Genomic DNA, 20,226 nt, shown 5'->3' with positions numbered 1-20,226 from the left:
TACCGGGCGGTTTGCAGAGAAAACAACACGTGTGTACGGATCAGCTGGAGATCGTCAAATTAATTACGTAAGTGTCACACTGTCAGCAAAATCACTACGTTTGCATTTTCATCAATTTATGATTATTTATATGAACTAAATGAGTGAGTTTATTTTTCACTGGTTAGGTTGCCCGAAGAACATACACTTAATTCAGACAATTTTTAACAAAATCGGTGCCAACTTGAACTCGAGTCTCGAGACTCCCTCCCTTCGATTCTTGCTGTGCGCAAGCTTAAAGGAACACGTTGCCTTGGATCGGACGAGTTGGTCAAAACAAAAACGTTTGTAACCGTTTTTTATAAAATGCATATGGTTGGAAAGATGTTTTAAAAGTAGAATACAATGATCCACACAAGTTTGCCTCGAAATTGCGTGGTTTTTCTTCTACTGTGCGAACTAACATGGTCGGCCATTTATGGGAGTCAAAATTTTGACCCCCATAAATGGCCGACGTGTTAGTCGACGAGGTAAAAGGAAAACCACGCAATTTCGAGGCATGTTTGTGTGGATCATTGTATTCTACTTTTACAACATCTTTCTACCCATATGCATTTTATAAAAAACGGTTACAAACGCTTTTCAAAGACCAACTCGACCGATCCAATGCAACGTGTTCCTTTAAAATCCTCGTGTAAACTTCAGCCCCGCGGAGCGCGCAAACTTGATGGCCCGATTGAAATTTATTTGTGCGCCTTCGCACAAGATATTCCACGCAAACTTCAACCCCACATTTTTGTGGCCAGTTTTGCCCAACATAGGTAGTCCAGAATAAAGGCTTGTCAAGGCCATGGGCTCACTACATAACAAAATGTAACCTTGTATGAGACCATGGGACACTTTACTACTATTTTGAAATTTAGAAATTTGCGACCCACTGTCATGGCTCTGCTTACTGCCAAATTCTGCGCTTACGATCACCATTCGAGCTGAGTGAAGCATAGAATGCCTAGTAGAGTGTATTCTGCACGTGCTCAAGCCGAAATTCCTTGCTATTTCATAAAATACGCTTGACGTAAGCACAGAATTGCATGCTTTCGTAAGCGCCAATTCGTTGCTTATGGTAAGCAGTGCCATGAAACTGCATGCCCAGGTGAGTACGACCACAGGTGTCAAAACACCAGTTATTCCCAGGAATAATTCTCTGGGGTTTCCCTTCCACGTCTAAAGCTTAAATTTCTTCATTGTCTTCTCACCTTATCCCAATGCTGTTAAACAGGCTTTGACAATAGTTATCAATATGTAGAACATCAAGAAGGAGTACACTACTGCCCCCCAGTGTCAAGAAGGGCTAGGTAGTGTTCATGTCGAGCGCCATCTAGAAGCATTGTTAGAAAAACACCTCACAAAACGCATTTATGAACTTTGCTAACATCTTTTATGTTTTCGAATCTCTTTTCAGTCGATACCATGGCAACACTTGAAGAGACAAAAGCAGTATGGAAGAGAGCAGATGCGGTCTGTTTTGACGTCGACAGTACAGTCAGCACAGAGGAGGCAATCGATGAGCTCGCCGCTCACTGTGGAGTCGGAGACGAAGTAGCTCAATGGTACGGTAGCCTGATTCATTTTTTGCCCCCCCCCCCCCCCACTCTGCAATCCATACATTACAACTTGGATTTTCTCTCTCTCAAGATAATCTTTGTTTTGTGTTGTTTATATTTAAGCATTCAACATTTCAATTTGGAATTGTTCTGACTTTTGTTCAGGCTATCTTTTTTTTTTTAATTTGTTCGCTTTGGGATTGATAAAAAAAATATAAAAATTGCTTTGATGTTGATTTTTTTAATATTTTAGTCAAGTGTACTACTAGGAATGGTAGTGCACCTAAAATAACCTAGAACACTTGTCATTGAAGAGTCAAGGTTAACCCCTGTGTATCTGTCTCACATAGCAAGCTTCTTTGTTACCAGGTTTGGATAACCTTCCGTATGGCGCCACCACTTTTTCACTCATGTTTACAAAAAGGGATATCTCATTGAGGTAAATTAGATACTATAATATTTCATATCGATTGAAAAAGTGGTGGCGCCATACAGACAATTTTCCCCAGGTTTCCTCAGGCTTGTGAGCTGCAGTGATTAAGTTCACTTATGAGTCATCTTGGTTTCAAGGATTGATCTTTGTATTTATTTTGTTTTCATATTGTTTGTTGGATTGTTGATCGATTGATTGATTTACTTATTAACTATTTTTTGCATCCATGTAATTGTACATTAATTTATTTGTTTTATTTATTTTTTAAACATAACTAATGTATCGTGCATATTTTATTTTTCTTGCCCTTCTTTTTAATCTCACTGGTTTATATTTTCGTTATGGGGTCAAATTGCTTGTACTTTATTTTTTCTCTTTTTAAGTATATTAATTTTTGTATTTATTTATTTGTATGCCTACATGTACATTAGTTCTGTTCAACATGTTTATTAAAAAAAACATCCTTCATGTCTATAACTAAAATTTTGTTTGCAAATAATTTTCGTTATTGTACTTTGTGAAACGGCCGAATAAATAATAAATAAAATTAAACAATAATATAATTTTATAACAATAATAACACATTCTGTTGTTGTAGTGCATGCAATTCAATCTGATCTGTGTTTTCTATTTCAGGACCAAGAAGGCAATGGATGGGAGTATAACATACAAAGAGACGCTGACAGCAAGATTAAAGATTATTAATCCATCCTTAGATATTGTTAAGAGTTTTATAGACAGTCATCCGCCAGCAAATTATCTTACACCAAAAGTCAGGTATGTAGATAAAGAAATGTTGCTTTTTTTTTAAAAGTGGCTTGACACACAAGGTCTGAAGGCCACTTCAAGGTGTGGGCTACAATTGTTTTTTCCAGAGGCCGTTGCCACCTACTCCTAGGGCTGAAACAGGGTTACCCCTTTCACAGTCCATACGAATGTAGGCTTGGGTATCATCAATTTCGAAGCCGAGCCGGTAGAGCAGAAAGCACTACCTCCCCAATTTTATGTAGCAAGTGTCACGACCGGGATTCGAACCCACACTCTGCTGATCAAACACCAGTGCTTGAATCCGGTGCTCTTAACCGCTCGGCCATGACACTGCTGTCAGTAACGCTTCTCAGATTCAAATTTGTTGTGATATCTTTTTCCATAACCGCAGTTTTGTTTGAAGTAAACAGTTTTTCAAATTACTTTATATTATCCAAAGCTAACTCTTGGTACTTGGTACTTGGTAGTTGTCCTCCTGAAACTTCCGCTGGGGAACTTAACAAGGAGGTCAGGAGAGCGTCGTCTAATTCGTTTTTTTGTTGTTGTTTAGGCCTAGTAAGTAACTAACTTTTTAAGTAAGTAAGTAACTACTCTTACTAAGTAACTTTTTTTGCCATAATTTTCAGAGTCATTACCAAACGTATACAGACTCTTTAAAGGCACTGGGCACTTGGCAATTACGTTTTTGACAAGTAAACCACACAATCATCTAAGCATTATTTCCTATGTTTAAACTGCAGGGAACTGATTGAGCTTCTTCTCGCCCGAGGCACAGCGGTGTACCTCGTGACTGGTGGATTCTACTGTACAGTCGCTGAACTAGCCAAATCTCTCAACATTCCCCTGGAAAATATCTACGCTAACAAGCTCAAGTTCTTCTATAATGGTGAGGATTTTCGTGATATATTTTCCTTGGCCCATTTGGCTACACCCAGCTCATAAATATTTAGTATTGTATAACTTGCATACAGCTCATGTCAAAGGTCACACCATGACCTGCAATCCCGAGGTTGAGTAAATAAAACGTTTTTCCAGTATGATAGCTCCTTCGCACAGTGTGTGTACTCATTGTCTTCAATCCACGCAATGCAAAGTACACCATAATTCTCAACTTGCAGTTCACTCTGTAATGATGGAGGCCTGGAATTTCATCTTTGAAAAGGGCAAGGCCATTTTCATTTTGAAAACGGCACTCCCATTTTCATTTTGAAAAGGGCACTCCCATTGGAAAGTCTTTAAGCCAATGGGAAACTTTTGAAGGGACACCAAGGCCAACCAGGGGCAACTGAGGTCGTGGCCTGCATGTAGTTCCAGTCCTGATAATGTTTTAATAAGTAACCATGTTAAATGTGTACAGGCAGAATTTTCATGAAATAATAAATATTTTAGTCAAAGCATAGCCTCTTTACATAGATTTTCCGAAATTATGGACAAGTTTTCTAACTGTTTATTGTTGGGTAACTTTTTGCAAAATATATTGTTTGAAGTACGTTTTGATATTTTTGTATTTATCAGGTGAGCACGCTGGTTTCTGTGAGGAACAACCAACATGTGCAGCGGGAGGAAAACCCGCCGTTGTGGGTATGTTGAAGAAGAAACACGGCTACAAGAACGTTGTCATGATTGGAGACGGAGCCACTGACCTCGAGGCTTGCCCTCCTGCAGTAAGTTAAATCACTTCATTTGAAATAATTTTATAGGACAAATATTTCTGTTGTGTACGCACGTTGTTAAGTTATCAATAAGCGACAAAGAAACAGTTGTATTGTTTGCGTCAATACTCGGGTTCTAATCACGTGGTAAAAAAGCAAGCCCAACCCATGAGCTCATGTACACGAGATCTTGTGTAAAACCATGACCACATGTTCTACATGTATATATTGATCGCCAAGGCTGCATACACTTAAATGTCCATAGTTTAAAAATGTTTACCAGCCCAAAATGTAACGATTAAGCCGGTTCCCATTTTAACCTGGGTGATAATAAAGGAGGATAAATAACATTCAGACTCAACAAAACAAATACAAGTTCAGCTTTTGCATCCCTAAAATCTTAAAACTACACTGGCTCCCAATGCAATAAAGGATTTACTTCAAGGACATGCTGCGAGTTGGTGCTGGATGGAGACAAGTTTGATCAAATAGCTTCCATCAATTGTTGAGGATATCGGGCATCCTACAAGACTCAAAGAACACCGAGCGCACGGAGGGGAGATTATAAGAAGTCGGCCATCGTCAAACATTCCCAAATCACTGACCACCAAGTTGACTGGGAAGCAGCAGAAATCATCGCTCCAATCCAGGCATGGCACCTAAGACGCATCAGAGAGGCCATCGAGATCTAAATGCACGACAGGGTTCCTCAACACATAGGCTTCTACATCAGTGACATTTGGCTCTCACTCCCCCCCCCGACTAATGGATCTCCTATATCCAAGGTCTCATCCCCTACCCAGGCATGTGAGAGTTCCTCTTTTCAGCTGATTTCCTCTTTTGGGGTTTTGATTTTCCTCTTTTTTTCTTAACTCACTGTGTACAAAAGTATAGGAATGTTGTCTTTTCCTCTTGTTTGCTTGCCCGGTTTTCTCTTTTCCTCTTTTTCCATGGATAGTTACTCACATGCCTGCCTACCCCTTAGACTTGGGTAATATTAGATAACCACCACCACTCCGCAAAGAAAACAGTCACTTGGTGTTAATGAAACCTATATCCAAGGTCTCATACCCTATCCCTTAGACTTGGGTAATATTAGATAACCACCACTCCGCAAAGGAGACAGTCACTTGGTGTTAACAAAACCTATATCCAAGGTTTCATCCCCTAGCCCTTAGACTTGGGTAATATTAGATAACCACCACTACGCTAAGGAGACAGTCACTTGGTGTTAACGAGACCAACAATTAGCTCCTGTTTAATCAATGGACCCAAACTAATAAACTTGTGTAACCATTGGTTATAGATGATGTTACCTGGGACATCACATGTTTACAAAAGAGCCACAGATCCTGGACTTCCCGCAGGCATGATTTGTACATAAAATCTTAAAGTTTATGGAGATTGCACTGTCTAATTCTTATCAACTTTTGATATGATGAAAGGGGGCACATCTCAAAACTTGTCCAGCTTTTACTTTCATAACTCTTGGTTTTACGTGGGAATTATGAATCAAAATGTCAACTTTCCCACTGGACCAGTGTAGTACAGTGCCTGCCAGAATACTTCAAGAATGTACAAGGTCACACTTATTGTAAACAAGGTTCACATGGTCTATAGAAGAGTTTTGTTTTGTATAACCCCTTTGCAGGATGCGTTTATAGGATTTGGTGGTAACAAGGTCCGAGCGAAGGTTCAGGAAGGTGCTAGCTGGTTTGCTAACAGCTTCCAAGAGCTCATCGACGTCCTACAAGAGTCATCTTGATGTTTTTAAATCCTTCAAGGAAATGAGATTCTTCAGAGCGGAAAATTTCTGCAGAGTGAATCTGTGAAACTCTGCATGCCTTTCCTGCCTTAAAATGAGAACTGAGATACTTTTTTATGCTGCATATATACAAGAAATTAACTAAATTTTAGATCATGAATGAAATTTTGTGATTAAAATTGTGTATTTTCAAATCCTTATATCGACTGATCGTTAATGATGAGGGCACTACAGTCTGTAATGTGGTGATTACATCCAGACAGTTTTAATGTCAACCCTCTTACTCTTTGACCGTTCAATATCATACGCATGGTTTTGAATAAGAGATGAACTCAATGCCAGCTGGCAGTGTGATAGCATGTGGTGAATGCATCTACACAGTGCTGTATAAGTCAACCCTAACTACTGTCTGCTTCAAATGTGTGTGTATGATAAAGGCACCATCCCAGCCTACATGTATGTAGACTTGATGACAAGTCGTTAGCGCTGCCCCAAACACGTATTCTGCCATTCATGCAACAGTCACAGTGCGATTATCATTCATGCAACGGTCGTAGGTAAAGTGTGGCAAGGTCCGTCACCAGCTCTAACCATTGACTCACACACTTACTAGAATCAAGGATATGTAGCTACCCGTAGCTACACCGCGCTTAACAATAACCGACTTGATTTCAAGACTAACATGTATGATACCATTGAATGAGTGCATCTTAAAAACAGTACACAGTCAACCCTCCTAGTTCTGTAGGATTTAACATTTTGCATGGTGGGAATACAATCAATTGATATTTGATAATGTTTTTCTTTTATAACTTATCAAATTTAAAATTTGACACTTCGGTACAGTATCAATTTGAGTATACATTAATACATTTACTTCATTAAACATTTACTTTCATTGAATCTGAGTAATGTAAATGTAGTCTTTATTTTTTTTGTTATTGTCTCAACAAGTTTGATCAGTGCCTCTTTGAAAATTTATTACCAAATAAATCATGGTTTAATTTAATTAAGTTTGTGTGAGACAGGGTACATTTTATGTTTCAGTACAATTTTTGAGATTGATTTGATTTCGTACTGTATTCACTTTTATTTTGGAAGATTAAAATTGCTGGCCATTTAAATTGATATTACGAATCTCTTGTTAGACTCTTGCATCATAAGGACTCGGTGGTAAATGTTTTGGGAAATAACCTTTGTTGTTACTGTGGCAACCAAACATCACTGTTAGGAATAGAAAAGGAGACCAAGATTGCATTAAAGTCTTCCACAGTGGCTATGGCCCAATGCCACGCCCCCCCCCAACAGCCGCGGCCATAGCCAAAAGGTTGACATCGATTGAAATTAAGGAGACAAATGCACAAATAATTAATACAAAAACAGAAGTTTAAACTTTACATTTTATAGTTTATTACAATACTGATCCTTTTCGCTTGAAGTTAAGGAGACAAATGCACAAATAATTAATACAAAAGCAGAGGTTCAAACTTTACATTTTATAGTTTATTACAAAACTGATCTTTTTTGGAAAATTCTTATTACAATTTTTTTATTTTTTATTTCCTCACGAGAAATACAACAAAATCAATATTCTTTAACGTTGACTATTCTGAATGGCCCCTATCGTGCAAATTTCTTTGCACATGGTGGATTGACAGTGTGAGTTAATATCAAGATCCCAACAGAAACTGTTTATTTTAGTTTGTCATTCACTTTAACTTATCTTTTGTGGACTTTAAAGCCATTGGAAACTTTTGGTACAGAAAAAAAATTAAAGTTCACAGATTTACAAATAACTTACAGGGTTTACAGAAGGTAATGGTGAGAGACTTCTCTTGAAATATTATTCCAAGAAATGCTTCACTTTTTGAGAAAACAAAAACAATATCAATTCTCGATATCAAGAATTACGGATTTGTTTTAAACACACGTCTTGACACGGCGAAACGTGCCGGAACAAGGGTGGGTTTTCCCATTTTTTTTCCCCGACTTCGATGACCGATTGAGCCTAAATTTTCACAGGTCTGTTGTTATTATTTTTATACAGAAGTTGTGATACACGAAGTGTGGGCCTTGGACATTACCGTTAACCGAAGGTGTCCAATGGCTTGAAGTGTGTACAATACCTTAAATAATTTTTTAATAACTTTCTATAAAAAATAGCTATTTCAAAATAAATTTCAGCCCAAAAAAAGACTCGTCGTCTTGAAATTAAATACGCGAGACAAATTTCAGAACAAAACACAACTTTTCTTTCTTTTCCAATTTGGATATGATGACCCACATCACCTGACATCATCACCTGACATCATCACCTGACATCATCATTTATACCATCACCATTTTCACAAAGGGCCACATAATGTCAAAAGGCCTGATTGAGATTTACATTTTACACTACTCGGCTAAAACCTGCAAATCTGCATTATTAATTAAAGCCACGGTTTGCAGTTTCATATACAATCAAGAAAAAACAGATAATATATTGAAATATAGGCCCCCTTCCTGTATCAATCTGTGTATTTATTTGTGGCCCTTTGTGAAAATGGTGATGATATTGTCAATTAGATAAAAACAACAATTACATGTACTGATTTTAATCAGTAAATTTCAAATAAAGACTAATTCATATTACTTGGATGCAGAAAAAAAGAAAATTTTACTTACAATCTGAATTATGAGTAAACAAATAAATTTTCTTTTTAAATGACAAATATTTGCAGTCTTTATATTACTTTAATACTTATGCCAGATGGCGGGTTACTGTTATTTTTGTAACATCCAAAGCTATCTTTTAGTTTCAGAAAGTTTTACTTTGATGAAAGCTAGAAGAAAACCAATATATTTTTTTTTAAAGGATTTGTCAACTACAAAATAAATGCATTGCAGAAAAGCAATTGTCTAATATAATACACATTTGTTTTTTTCATTCCTTTAAGATGGAATCAAAGATTGGTTTTTGTCAACGTAATACTGGTTTATAGGCAAAATTATAAAAAAAGAAACAAAAATCATGTGTGAAAGTTTCAGCTGGATACAGTGTCTACATACAAATAACCCACACTTTTAGCACGAAATGTAGCTAAGCACGAACAAATTATGCTGACGGAATAATGTTCACCAGCTAAAATGCCATTTCTCAAATACAATAAGTCACTGATATCCTGCTAGTTTTTGCTTAGGAGACAGTTGTTAAGCATTATTTTGATTAAACAAAATAAAATTGTGGGTTTTACCCGGTAGATCATGGGGAAAAAAAGAGAAAAAAGTCCCTGTCTAATCAAAAAAAAAATATATACTTCTGAAATATTGCCTTTAAGGTTTCTTCCAGTTGACCTCCACGGGGTCAAAGTTGAAGATGTCTGGATGACCCAAGTGTAGGTACTGCTTGTCACATTCTGACTTGCTCCACTGAAAGACCGGCTGCTGGTCATGAGTGGGTCCACTGACGGCGATCATTGAGAGAGTCTTGGCCATTGAACTGCTGGTCACCTGGGCATCGGGAGAAAAGTAAAATGTCTGATCATTCTGCAACATTTCAATTTATGATCTGTGTTAAATGTTCAACAAGTGTCATGACCAGGATTTGAACCAACACCCCAATAACTAAATTCATTGCTTTAAACCACTTGGACACAAGCATCGTGACCAGGAAACGAAACCAAATTATGCTGATCAGAATTAAACACTAGAGGGTGGCAGCGCTGTGAAGAAAAGCATAAGGCTTACGTCATAATACACCGATCGAGAGGGTTTCGGCTAATAGGAATACGGCCAATTGGAAATCAGCTTGTTGTTAGCACATTAACGTTTCAAGAAGTGTCATGACCGGGATTCAAAACCCACACACTGGCAACTATACCACTAGAACTTGAATTCGATGCTCTAGGGAGTCTAAACCACTCGGCCATGACACCCTGGACCTACAGCATTACACAACACGCTGTATCTACTGCTTTACATCCCACCTGAAGCCACTGCGGCAATAATGGTAAAGGACACAAGCATCAAGACCAGGACTCAAACCCGAAGTCTGCAGGTCAGAAACACTAGAGCTTGAGCCAGGATTGGCCTTTTTTTTAATACTTGCTGGCGGATCGCGGGTGACAGAAACGATCTCTTTAGGTGAAATAGTTTAGGTGGATGTGTGTAGCGCTGAGTGTGTGGGGCCTATGGTATTACCATAGAGGTTGACCGACTCAACATGAATGTCTTGCACCAAGACTACGGCACGACATGCATACTGTCTAACCATCGCGTCTGTATTCTTAAAATCACTGTAATCAGAATCAGTCATCTCTGAAACCAACAACCAACCTTCATGTCCGTTCCTCCATGACACCTAAAACCAAATGTTGGAAATGGATATGTTCCATTAGCTGGGTTGAGATCTGAGCGAGCCGATATTGCGTTCTCTCCGGTGAACGGCGGAGTGCAGTCACAACGAGACAAAGGATCGTGCTGGAAGTCATTATACCTGCAAGAGACGAGACAAGACAAGAATGGTAAGACAGTAGGAGGGTTAAGTTCACTTTCAAGGCACCCTTAGTTTGAATAAAGGTATTACCAGTATACAGGATTTGTTTACAATCAAAACATTGTATACCTTTCGTCTAAAATCTAAGGAATTATTAAGTTCATACTCAAAACATTTTGTCATTAAATTATTTCCCTCTAAAATGAAGTCATATTTGAGAAGACGTCCAAAAACCTAAACAAACAAAAACGCACAAAAATGGGTATTGTTACACAGGCTGTTTACATGCTAAAAATTGTGCATGGTTTTTCACCATTATCTCCTGACTCACAATGGATTAAGCCCAAGTTTTCACAGGTTAGTTTTTTCATATATAAGGTTGATCACACAAAACATGAACATTGTCTGCAACTCTCTGCAGCCATTCTACCAATCCAGCATAATACCTTTTAATATGAGACCTAATAGTTTCCTGAGACTATTTTCATTTTATTTGTCAGAAAACATTTTTAAAAACATTAAAACATTGCAATTTAAAGATATCGAGAACAAACATTACAGTTGTTGCCAGCTCCTTTAAACTGCTTTGACCTTACTGACCTCATAAGCTTTATCATGGACTTCATATCGGTCACTTTTGTGTGGTCACGTCTGAAGATGTTGGCTCGGGCAGTTTTGTCATAAGAGAACCAGGAGCCATGCTCCGCGGCCTGCTTCTTAAATCCACCGTCTGCGAAGATTTTAGGGAAATACCTGCAAGGAATGGATCGATGAGAGAAGTTTGTAAACTGTATTTGCTTACATTTTTAGAAAGGAAGCCTCCTTGAAGGAATCCTTGTTTTTACAGGATGCGTGTAGACAACCCTGCCCATGTAAAAGTTTGTAATTTATTAAAAATGAATCAGCTAAAAACATAGGCCTACACCTGCTTCTATCCCCTTTGAAAAAACATATTTTAAAACTGGTTTTCTTGAAAAAATTAGATTTCATTTAAAATAATGCTCCTCGGGAATGCCCACAAAACATGATGTGATACATGTGATATAAATCATATGTGCTGCCACAAAAACGTGCCATTATGACATAATTTTCTGTATTGGTGCCTGATTTTGGAGTGGGGGCATGACATAGAGACACATGGGGCACGACATCTTTGTGTCCTTAAGCAAGACACTTGACCACTATTGCTTCGTCCTTCGGATGGGACATAAAGCCAGTGGTCCTGTGCATTGTGTAATGCAAGTAAAAGATTCCAGTAATGCTTATCACTACAAGAAGGGGTTCGCCCCAGTATTTCCTGGCTGTGGCTGCTGTATGCGCCGTAGCACCTTCTAAGCCCTTAGAAGGTGCTACATAATTGGGTCTCAGAATTCATAACTGCGATAATCTTTCTGAATTTTTTTATACCAAGCGCCTTGAGTACCTTGTTGGTAGATACATGCGCTATAAAAGACATAAAGACACTTTTGATACTTACGGAACATTGTAACTCGGCCAGTAGGTTTGGTTCAGGAGCAACCAAGTCATGTCCTTGCTCACAATCTCACCCCTTCAAACAATAAAAGAAAGTCAAAATATCACACTTTAAACAGCAATTTCATCTTATTTTAGGAGAGATCTATGACATAATAACTTTTCCTTGCGTTTGAAAAAGTGACTTTCTTTGGCTGTGGCTGATATTTAAATATTGTAGCCAAAGATAGACACTCAATTTACAAGTAGCACTTACGGGATTTGATCCAATACTGCAAGGAGGCCCTCTTTTGGCAAATCTTGTCCAGGTGTAAAATGTTTGTAATCCACCACCATCCACTCATTGTTGTACCTTAGACAAGAATAAAACAAAATTACAAGAGGTACAGAACCCAAGACTAGGAATAGTTAGACAATTTGTAAGATGTTGAAAGATTAAGTTGAGACTAAAGGTGCTGGGGAGGAGACCCAAGACGGACCAGCTGGCTGCTCTAGCAACCGTGATGTGCGGCGAATGCGTCATCGCGCTCGTTTCAAGTAGACATTTGGGTTGAAGGAGTGAAGTGAGAAACAAGGATATTATGCTTGACACGCTCTATGAAAAGGATTTGCTACTCCCAAAGCCCATTTTCAAGTACAGGGCTGTTGAGTGTTAGGAGGGTGAAACAACAAGTTGAAATTTGTTTTATGTGTCCCTCAGTCGATCATCAGGAATTGTATACTTGGACGTCTAGGGTTTACATCTTGAAACTACTTGGACCCAGTACTCACGTTCCGCTGTTGTATTTGCTGAATATATCGCACCATTCCATGACGCTTGAGGCAAGACGATTGGCGATAAGGTTGCGCATCCACTCCAGTACTGTACCATTTGCCTGCACATACTTCCACAAGGCGGAGTTTTCATTACCAATTGTCGTTTCCATAGTCACCTACAAAAGACCAAAAAATTATACTGCAAATTATTTATTTTAGAGAGAGTAAACCTTTGGTTGTTGGCGCCGTTTGATTGTTTTGATCCTATATAAATGTAGATATATTCAATAAAGCTAAACTAAGATATCGCTGAAAATCTGAAGCGATAATGTCCATGCAGGAAGAAGAGGCTTAATCCCTAAAACAGGAATACAGATTCAAGTTTTGGGCATAAAAACTGATAATTTCCCACATTTCTTCTGAGTGTAAATTTTCTAAAATGCTTTGTACTACTGAAACTTGTTGTAGGCTTCTTACCATTGCCTTTAATTTTAAGAGTGAATTACCAAACGTATACCTGCCCTTAAAGGTTCAAGCACACTTTGCAGCATTTTGTTTTAAGTTTTTCCACTCTGAATCCTCCTCCCCAATTCCCCCACAGCCCAGCCCACAGATGTTCGCAGTATTTTCCCCGACCCAAGGCTTCCTTTTGGTCCCCTCCCTGTCCCAATGCCTTTCTGATCTCAAAACTTACCAATCCAGAACCAATCACGTAGAAATCATCACCGGAGAATATGGGACCATGCTGGGAGGAAAACGACACTTCGCGACCAGGAATAAACTTAGAAGCTGTCAAAAAATAAATAAATAAGTTAAATAATCTGGTTTTGTTTTGAAAACAAGGACAAACTGAAGCTTTAAAATGAAACAGTGTTCATGTTTTGAGCGATCAACCATATAAATGAAAGAGAAAACTTATGAAAATTTAGGCTTAATCCATTAGGTGAGTCAGGAATAAATACTGAAAGACCACGCACATTTGTCAGTATGTAAACACATTGTTGTTAATTTTGGTTGTAAACAACCAAAATCAGCTGATTGCATATATTTTTTAATTATCAAGTCCTGTTATTTATCTTATATTTTGTCAGCGAAAAAAGGAATTCTGACCGTGAAGCCCATTACTCTCATAAAAGAGAGAGAAGACAAGGAAGGAAGTCTCAGACCCCCCAAAAAACCTGACATGTATGAAATGCTGAGGTGCATTGGCAGCAAGAACTCAGTGCTTTTGAAAGCTAACACAAAAAATGTACAATTACAAAGAAAATGGTTTTGTTGTCTGTATTCAATACTCACAAGTTGCAGTCATCCGGAATCCAAAGTTGTATTTCTTGATAATTTTGAGCATACCACTGTATTCGTCCCACGTATCATGAGAAACAAAGAGATCTTTGTTTCCAGGCAAAAGTTTGATGAGGGCGGAGCAATGAGTGCCACCAAGGGGACGTTTCTTACTGCTTTTAGTATTCAGAGCTGCCTCAATAGAATCAAGGTCCGCACCCACTTGAAACAATCTAAAAGGGCAAGAATTGTCATAAAGGGTTAGTCTCCCTGAAACAATCTATACCTACGTAATTGCCTAACGGCAACAAATTTCTATTTCTAAAGGCACTGGACACCTTTGGTAACTGCCAATAGACCAGTATTCTCACTTGATGTACCCCAATATGTGCATAAAATAACACATCTGTGAAAGTTTTGACTCAATTGGTCATCAAAGAAAAAAACACCCTTGTTGAACAAATTTGTGTGCTTTCAGATGCCTGATAAAAGGCTTCAGGCCTGAAGTCTTTTAATATTTGAGTGAAAATTACCTCTTTCTCAAAAACTACATACATTATTATTATTATTATTATAACAGGGCTTGAAATAACCAACGCTACCCACAGCAATTACTGTGGTGCCCTGTGTTTTTGCTGTGGTGCCCTCTGCAAGGTTCCAATACAAACTTACATTTTACCCATAGAAGTGCCCCTTACCTAAGGAAAATTGCTGCAACCCTTCAAGAGCCCTTTTAAGTTCAAGGCCTGTTTTTATTACCTCATTCTTCCCCCTCAGTGTCAGCTGACCGGTGAAAATAACCTATGGTACCCACAGCAAACGATTGCCGCGGTGCCCTGTGCTTTTGCTGTGGTGCCCTCTGCAAGGTTTCAATACAAAATTACATTTGCCCCAAAGAAGTGCTGCAACCCTCCAAGAGCAAAGTTCAATTATTACCTCATTCTCCCCTGTCAGTGTCAGCTGACTGGTGAACTTGAAGACAATTACATTGTTTTAACAACATGGTCTGGAAGTCCTTTGTTCTTGTCTTTTTGTATGAGTAAGTGAGAGGAAACACGTGGCATGGTATGACAGGAACACAAACATACAAATTGCAATTATGACTTACAGGAAGCCGAATGGGTCGATATCCAGGCTGGGTTTACGTGGTTTCTTGTTGTATCCATCTGTCAATCCACTCAGTTGATCCAGGATAAGTGCCATCTGTTTGAATCAAGTCATAAAAATAATAATAATAATGGATTTATAGAGCCCCTTATAAATGCAAGCCTCAATCAAAAAGCTTTACAATAAAGCAGTCAGTAAAAGCACAATATAAAAATTAAGTGAAACGGGTGAATTTTAGGCAACAAAGCAGTTTGGTAATGACACACTAACAATATCTAATCCATAAAATAATCACATAAGTAACAGCATTTTAGTATTTTATATCCCCTGTTCTTTCGTCCCTGGACAGCTAGAACAGTACGCTTCACTTTCCATTCTGTACAACTTATATAAAAGCATCCCTGTATTCACACTGGCCCCGACTCTTAAAATCATTTTGTTTCAGATCGCAGTTTCATAAAATTCTTAAAAAAACATAAAAATGGTGGTTAGCTAATTTGTGTTCAGATTAGCAACCAATGTTGATTATACATGGTACATGAATGTTCAATACTTTTGCTAAGCAATGTTATTCTATGCTTAGTAAATTTCTATATTGTTCTTCATATATGGTATTGCAAGTATCATTTTCAATATCATATTGTGTAGGACTTTCATTTTAAGCCACACTGAACATTATGTGCTGGCATTAAATCTTAGTATAGGAATTTCATAATTGAGAAGGCAAAGCCATTTCATCATTTTGCAAAGGGCAGTTCAAAACCTTCAAGCCTATGGGATAAACTTGAAGGGGCACCAAGGCCAAGACCATGGCAACAGAGTCAATGGCTTTCTGTTTTCTATTTTTTTGTTGATGAGAGATGGCAGTAGTGCCCTGTGCCAGATATTGCCAGTTTGCTGTGCTGCCCTCTGCAAGGTTCCAATTACAATCTTACATTTTCCCAAACGAAGTGCCCCTTATCAGAAAAAAAATGTCTGTGCCCCCTTCAAGAGTAGAGTGCAAGCCCTGCTTCATTCAACCCTAACCCTTTTACTGACCTGGTAAAAGTAAGGGTCATTAGGGTTTGCCTTGACTTGCGCCTCCATCCACTTCAGATTCTTTGTCAAGAACTTCTTAATCTTCTGGCAGTCAGGGGTCAGTGACTTGCAGAAGGATGCCTTGGAGTTGAACCACTCCATGTAGATGTAATCTGCCGCCAGGAAACCTTCCAGAAGTCCTGCTGCGTAAGCTTGAAAGGTGTCATTGAATGCTGGGTTGGTCGTCACTGTCAAGTAATTCCATCTGCACAACAGTGAATACAATTTTATTAGAAATACACGTATTTTAGACCCCTTACATACACCACCATATGGCCAATAAACAAATTTTGGTTTTTCTACCTGCGTTGAGACTTGACTAAGAACTGGTCTACCCTATTTAAATTAATCAAAGTGTCAACCAAGAAAAAACGGAAATGTATCCCACAAACCGAAAAGATAACTTACTGAAACATTTCTTCCTTTTTTCACAATAATTTTTTTAAACCCGAATAAGGGCAGTCTGGCTGGCGCAGCGGTTTCTTTTTCGGCTTTCAGTCACCTCTGTGGACCCGGTTCAATTCCCGGGCTATTGCACATATTTATTAATGTGGATTAGGTTTTCTAGTCCCACACTGCTTGCACAGTGCGGGTTTTTATTACTGATTATTTGTTTGACAAAAAAAACAACGCACAATGTACATGTACCATCAATAAACTCCTAAATAAATACACATAGGCCTAGGCCTAATAATAGTTAAAAGCAAAAAAACAAAAAAAAAAACCCCAGGAACACTAAGAATCTAAACATCTTAAAAGGGCACAAAACAACAATAAATACATACAACTTTCTATTTACAACAAACTGTAGACGAGTAAAATGGACAAACAAATTACAAAAGCAACCATATATACATAGGGGCTGCAAAAGTAAAACAAACAGTTACTTTTATTAGTACCAGCAGACAACCTCTGTCATGTCTGTCTGATAATGATGACTCAGTCCTTGTTTGGGGTTTTCCTCCCGACCCAAGTCAAACGTAACTTTCTTTATTGTGTTCTTTAATATTAAGTTATTAACAAAAATAATATGGTGTTTTCAATCAAATTCAGATTCAGATAGTTACTTGTTAATCACTTTACCCGGTTTTCTGCATGTTGTCAGTGAAGTTGGCCCATGCAACCATGGAGGTCGAGTTGGGATGATAGCCATCCACAATCTCAAGCTTCATCTTTACCGTATCAAGGAAAACAGAGGCACTTCTCGAATCCAAAGGAGGCTGTTGGGTGTTCACCGAATAAATGGTGGCCAAGCTCAGAAGCAAGAAGAGGCTGGAAGCTGCACAAAAAACCGACATTTTGCTTCCTAAAGCCTAGTTTCGTAAGATAAGAACTGACGTCTGCACTCTGACATAAGCAAACCACTTCTAAACATAACAATGGGTATTCATTCTTTGATCGAGAAGTAAACAATGGGGAAATACACAGTAAACTACAGTACAGCAGCTGTGTGTGTATAGTCAGGGACCCTTATTTCACGTGACCCGAATACAAGTTTTATCCAGGCTTCATTTTGTTCAAAGCAGTCTGGTCTTGAGACCTGCAGACTTTGGAGACGTTAAAGGCGCAGTATCGCATACGACAAAAACGGCTTCAAACATAGGTATTAATAATATGAACATGTTGTAATTCTGTGTATAAATATTGAAATTTTTATTCTTAATAATATGAACACCTGCGTACCAGATTAAATACTAGAAAATAAAAATATAATGAAAAAAGATTTTACAGATGAGACTTGTAATGCGCACCAGTGCTGCGGGTGTTCAAATAATAATTGTCAGACAAAGATGTCGTTCCGTTTTTGGACAATCTGACCCGAACAATATTTTATATATTTATTTTTTAAATAATGGTGAGCTGTGGCCATATCATTAAATGGAAATGAACTCAGTGTCGGGGATCCGGACGTTATCTGGCGTTAAAGTGTGCAACAAAATAATTTGCATAATAGGCCGATAGGCATTACGTACATTGTTCGGCCATGGTCCGGCATAATGTTCAGTTTTTTGTTTTACAGAATCGTTACGTTTTAAATTTTGTCATTATTAACATCGATTGCGGAAACATGTTTGGAACGTGAACATTCTGACGTCAGACTTCGAGGCTCGTGATTGGCGCCAGATCATCTTTGACTTCGCATCATTCACATCTACACTCGACTCTCATATTGTGATATGGAGATTCGCATTTAAAGCCAGTGGACACTATTGGTAGTTACTCAAAATAATTATTAGCATAAAGCCTTACTTTGTGACGAGTAATGGGGAGAGGTTGATGGTATAAAACATTGTTAAAAACGGCTCCCTCTGAAGTGACATAGTTTTTGAGAAAGAAGTAATTTTCTACGAATTTGATTTCGAGACCTCAAGTTTAGAATTTGAGGTCTCGAAATCAACCATCTAAAACGCACACAACTTCGTGAGACAAGGGTGTTTTTTCTTCCATTATTATCTCGCAAGTTCGATGACCGATTGAGCTCAAATTTTCACAGGTTTGTTATTTTATGTGTATGTTGAGATACACCAACTGTGAAGGCTAGTCTTTGACATTTACCAATAGTGTCCACTGCCTTTAAGCCAGACGTGTTTATACACTAGGGCCCTGCATTTAGCCAAGCTTGCAAGGCGCACGCGGCACACCGGATAGCACGCAGCCCCAAAAATGTAACGCACGAAAAAAGACTATCACCGCGAGCGGCGAAGCCGCGAAGCGCCTTTACCAACTCGTTTTGGGGGCCTTATGTTTTTCTTTACATTTGCCGACGATTTTGGTGGGAGAAAATCATTTAACGAATTTGCATCGAACGTTCTTGTGACGTCTTGCAAGTAATTGTGGCTTCTTATTGGCCAGCAAGTCACCACGCTAATGCATTATGCATTACATTTTCTCCCACCAAAATCGTTGGCGCGCGACGCTCAACCGACAACCAATGTTTCTGGTTGGGGTTGTCAAAATGCACTCCAGGGGCCTTTCTCAAACCACGGCTTGGGCTCCGGCTCAGGCTTAGGCTCCGCGTGCTGTGTACGCAGCTTGCATTGTAACCTGCATTTTGGAGCCGCGCGTATTTACACGGATATCAGCACGCGGAGCCTGAGCCGGAGCCCAAGCCGTGGTTTGAGAAAGGCCCCTGGTAGAGGTGACATTGTGCGCTATGTGGACATTGCTTTTGTCTTCAACAGTGTTCATGGTCCTATGCTCTTCCAAACTAATAAAAACGTTTCGAAAAAAACCCCGTTGTAACTTCCCCGTCAACGCCATCCACCTGTTCATATTTTCTGATGTAATACAGATGAATTTGTAGTTTATTCACCAGTTAAAGTTGCTATGCCAGATTTTTGGCCGATTTGACCCCAAAATTTTGATTTAAAAACTCAATAGGTATTTTGATGGGGGTTGAGAAAGTTACAAGCTTTCATTTGAGCCATTGCTCAAAAAGTCCGCCAATTAATAGTAGCAGTGAAATAAAGTGCTCAAAATTAGTTTTTGTCGGGATCCCGATATAAAAAATATCACGTGACCAATTCTTATGTGTGTTATAAGAAACGTTTTAAATTTTTGTCATGGTTCCTGACCATTAAAAGTAAAAGTTAACTATTTTTCCGTTAGGATAGAGCGGGTGATACTCTTTGAAAAACCATTCGCTCAAAAAAATATATTTTAATGTTTGGGGCCAAAAAACTGAGCATCTTTAACTAAACTGCGGGTCGGGCACTCACACACAACCTCACTAAACTCAACAGAGGGCGTAATCAAGTAGCACCAGACTCACGCGTTACATCATAGAGCTAGGACCCTAGCTTTTGTACTATGTTCAGGGGTAGATCACAAAGATTAGGACTATGTTAACTTTA

The 20,226-nt window shown here is 38.6% G+C and overlaps 2 protein-coding genes across 3 annotated transcripts; one reads left to right on the top strand and one right to left on the bottom strand.

The window, feature by feature from the left end:
* The first annotated feature begins 13 nt into the window (after window positions 1-13).
* LOC139938540 (phosphoserine phosphatase-like) lies at window positions 14-7,481 on the top strand. Of its 2 annotated transcripts, XM_071934110.1 has the most exons (7): window positions 14-67; window positions 1,442-1,589; window positions 2,653-2,793; window positions 3,525-3,670; window positions 4,300-4,448; window positions 6,088-6,239; window positions 6,301-7,481. In XM_071934110.1, the coding sequence occupies exons 2-6, from the start codon at window positions 1,450-1,452 to the stop codon at window positions 6,199-6,201; spliced, it is 690 nt and encodes a 229-aa protein (XP_071790211.1). In that variant the 5' UTR covers window positions 14-67; window positions 1,442-1,449; the 3' UTR covers window positions 6,202-6,239; window positions 6,301-7,481. The 2 variants fall into 2 exon arrangements, with proteins under 2 accessions (XP_071790211.1, XP_071790210.1); XM_071934109.1 differs by having other exon boundaries at window positions 6,088-7,481.
* Window positions 7,482-7,576: 95 nt separating this feature from the next.
* Window positions 7,577-17,801, bottom strand: LOC139938539 (putative phospholipase B-like 2). Its single transcript, XM_071934108.1, has 11 exons — window positions 17,456-17,801; window positions 16,334-16,577; window positions 15,297-15,391; window positions 14,204-14,421; window positions 13,602-13,696; window positions 12,923-13,083; window positions 12,408-12,503; window positions 12,156-12,227; window positions 11,279-11,431; window positions 10,519-10,678; window positions 7,577-9,693 (listed from the first exon to the last, which is right to left on the bottom strand). Exons 1-11 carry the CDS (start codon window positions 17,668-17,670, stop codon window positions 9,517-9,519), a joined length of 1,686 nt encoding a protein of 561 aa, XP_071790209.1. The 5' UTR covers window positions 17,671-17,801; the 3' UTR covers window positions 7,577-9,516.
* Window positions 17,802-20,226: the final 2,425 nt, after the last annotated feature.

This window comes from Asterias amurensis, chromosome 6 (assembly GCF_032118995.1).
Source record: "Asterias amurensis chromosome 6, ASM3211899v1".
Taxonomy (NCBI): domain Eukaryota; kingdom Metazoa; phylum Echinodermata; class Asteroidea; order Forcipulatida; family Asteriidae; genus Asterias; species Asterias amurensis.
The sequence above is the reverse complement of the archived record's forward strand: the minus strand, read 5'-3'. Positions and strand labels throughout refer to the sequence as shown.

Excerpts from the sequence above, each read along its gene's own strand:
- LOC139938540 (XM_071934110.1), top strand. The coding sequence starts at position 1,450 with ATGGCAACACTTGAAGAGACAAAAGCAGTATGGAAGAGAGCAGATGCG. Across the intron at positions 1,590-2,652 it reads GGAGACGAAGTAGCTCAATG|GACCAAGAAGGCAATGGATG; the intron begins GTACGGTAGCCT and ends TTTCTATTTCAG. Across the intron at positions 4,449-6,087 it reads TCGAGGCTTGCCCTCCTGCA|GATGCGTTTATAGGATTTGG; the intron begins GTAAGTTAAATC and ends ACCCCTTTGCAG.
- LOC139938539 (XM_071934108.1), bottom strand. The coding sequence starts at position 17,670 with ATGTCGGTTTTTTGTGCAGCTTCCAGCCTCTTCTTGCTTCTGAGCTTG. Across the intron at positions 14,422-15,296 it reads ATCGACCCATTCGGCTTCCT|ATTGTTTCAAGTGGGTGCGG; the intron begins GTAAGTCATAAT and ends TTGCCCTTTTAG. Across the intron at positions 13,084-13,601 it reads ACGTGATTGGTTCTGGATTG|GTGACTATGGAAACGACAAT; the intron begins GTAAGTTTTGAG and ends GGTCTTTTGTAG.